The sequence below is a fragment of the Dendrobates tinctorius genome, unplaced genomic scaffold (assembly GCF_039654945.1).
Source record: "Dendrobates tinctorius isolate UK_male_01 unplaced genomic scaffold, ASM3965494v1 ptg000107l, whole genome shotgun sequence".
Lineage (NCBI taxonomy): Eukaryota > Metazoa > Chordata > Amphibia > Anura > Dendrobatidae > Dendrobates > Dendrobates tinctorius.
This window is the reverse complement of record NW_027361775.1, coordinates 40,509,592-40,512,011: the sequence shown is the minus strand read 5'-3', so window position 1 is coordinate 40,512,011 and position 2,420 is coordinate 40,509,592. Positions and strand designations below refer to the sequence as shown.

Below are 2,420 nucleotides of genomic sequence, written 5' to 3'. Positions count from 1 at the left end.
CTGATCCATAGGTTGCCCCCATTGTGCAGCTGTCGGCCCCTCACACAGGCTGCCGTCTCCATCAATGCTGCCTGTGTCCGCAGATCCCGTGCAGGTGACGCTCCGGAGCTAAAGAATCAGTCTGTCACCGACAATTAACGACATGACACCCCCGATGGACAGGAGAGTGACGCCGGCATGCACAGGGTTAAAGGAGCTGCAGGAATCAAACCTTTGATAAGGCAGAGCAAACTGTACACACATTACAGTCTGGGGAGGAAGAACAGCACAAAAATCCCTTTCAGGCTCTTTTTCATCTGGGTGGCTCCAGTGATTTATCTACTTTGGGTAATGGTGCGTAAAAGTGGTGGTTATCTCAGGGAAGGGGGGAGGGAGCGCTGACGTCACGGGGAGAGCTTAAAAGGGGGCTAAGGAGATCCCCGGAGCAGAAGTCTCTCAGCCCTGCGTCTGCCATCAGCCCGAGAAGCCCCTGAAGACATGCCGTCCTGCCGAGTGCGCTGCGCCCTGACCCTGCTCTCCCTGGCCCTGGCTGTCAGCTCCATCTCCGCTGCGCCCACAGACCCGAGACTCCGCCAGTTCCTGCAGAAGTCACTGGCAGAAGCAGGGAAGCAGGTAAGGAGCGATCCGCTGCCACCTTTACTCACTTTCTGCGGTAGCACTATTATTCACACTCCACTTTGTGCTTTGAGAAGTGGAAACCTTAACTGTTAGGGCTGTGGATCCAAGTATCTCCTTGTATAGAAATGTGTACAGGACGGTATAATTAGAGCTGCAGTCTGACACATAACTGTGGGGGTCTATTTCCTCTGATGACCCTCAGAGCCATGCATAGAGTTAGGTAGAATGTTGTCACAAGTCAGTACTGGACATGAACGCCCAATGTAGCCCCCTGGGGTGCTGAAACAACTGAGCTGTCCAGGGTGCTGAGACTAATGTGCTCTCCAGGTGCTGAGAATATGGAGAAGTCCAAGTTTTCACTGATGTAGATCTCCCGGTCTCTGCATTAAATGTCCTTACAGTGGTCTATATCATTAAGCCTCTTAATTTCTTCACTGCATTGTATAGCAATATCATTACTATAGTAATGGAAAATGTGGAAAATGAAAAGATGAAATAATGAATAATTATGATGAATGAATCAATGATGACAAAATGAAAAAGCAACTTATATAAGAGTGGATACATATAGGAGGCTTGTAATCTGGACCGGCGAGTGTACAGCACCATGGACAGCTCCTGTTATATACTGGGTCTGATTGCTCATTTGTGGACATATTTCTGAGACAATGGGGTCCCGATATGACGCATCGCTGTAATACATGTCTGTAACTTAATACATTGCTCCATTTCTTTACAGGAGTTGGCCAAATACTTTTTGGCAGAATTGCTATCAGAACCATCGCAGACAGAAAATGAAGCCTTGGAATCCGACGACCTGCCCCGAGGAGCCGAGCAAGACGAAGTGCGGTTGGAACTTGAGAGGTCCGCAAATTCCAGTCCAGTTCTGGCCCCCAGAGAACGCAAAGCCGGCTGCAAGAACTTCTTCTGGAAAACGTTCACGTCTTGTTAGCCTCCGCCAACCTCTCCCTGCCATTTGATCCTTTATTTTTCCTACTCCTTAAATCCCAAAAACAAAGCCTTTACCACAGGAGCCGAAGACTGTAAATACCACTCACAGTTATGGTGAATACTAATGTTAATTTTTGAGTTGTTTAATAAAACTTTCAGTTGAAATTGTAAATGATTTGCTTGGGTCGTGATTTCTCGATAGTTCTTATATGCACTTTTCAATTCTCACAGATGTACTATTTTTAATTATTTGTTGCAATAAAGCGTGTTTCAAAGTATTCATTTCTCTTTTGTCAGATCTTTTGTAAGGTAGCAGAGAAAGCAATGAATGCCATGTTATCAGACAGTAAAGCAAGTTAACTCCTTCATGCTGGTGTGTGCGGGATTGTTGGACCAAACATCTTGCAAATTTACAGAATTCAGTGAGAAGAAGCCAGCCGTAATCAATTTACATTGTCTAAGTCAGTAGATGCTTAATTCTCTCCTTTATCCCTAACATCAATGCAACAATTCAAACGATACCCGGTTGGTTATCTTTTATCGTGAAAAGCCCTAAGGCAAAAAAAAAAGACTATAATGATATAATTATTCTGCGTAATATGTGGCTTGAACTTGTCTTCGTTTCACTTGTTCCCTCATTGAATATAATGGGTGCTATTTAAAAAGAAGTGACTTTGTCTAACCCTTCGGCATTCAGCTCTATTCCTGCAATGTATATTTGTCTGTGGCAGCGAGGCAGATGGATGCAACTGGGTTAATGTAGTCTTCAGATCTCCAAGTCCTCATTTCCATAGTAGCTGGGACTAGAAATGGTTAATTGTTAACTATTTGTGTCTATATAAATCCAGCAA

General features: G+C 44.7%; 1 protein-coding gene across 1 annotated transcript; it reads left to right on the top strand.

The window, feature by feature from the left end:
• The first annotated feature begins 396 nt into the window (after positions 1-396).
• On the top strand, positions 397-1,847 carry SST (somatostatin). Its single transcript, XM_073589392.1, has 2 exons — positions 397-612; positions 1,358-1,847. Exons 1-2 carry the CDS (start codon positions 478-480, stop codon positions 1,568-1,570), a joined length of 348 nt encoding a protein of 115 aa, XP_073445493.1. The 5' UTR covers positions 397-477; the 3' UTR covers positions 1,571-1,847.
• Positions 1,848-2,420: the final 573 nt, after the last annotated feature.

What these genes read in the sequence shown, in the direction of transcription:
- SST (XM_073589392.1), top strand. Translation starts at nt 478, where the DNA reads ATGCCGTCCTGCCGAGTGCGCTGCGCCCTGACCCTGCTCTCCCTGGCC. An exon ending in TGGCAGAAGCAGGGAAGCAG is followed by an intron (nt 613 to 1,357) that starts GTAAGGAGCGAT and finishes ATTTCTTTACAG; the next exon opens with GAGTTGGCCAAATACTTTTT.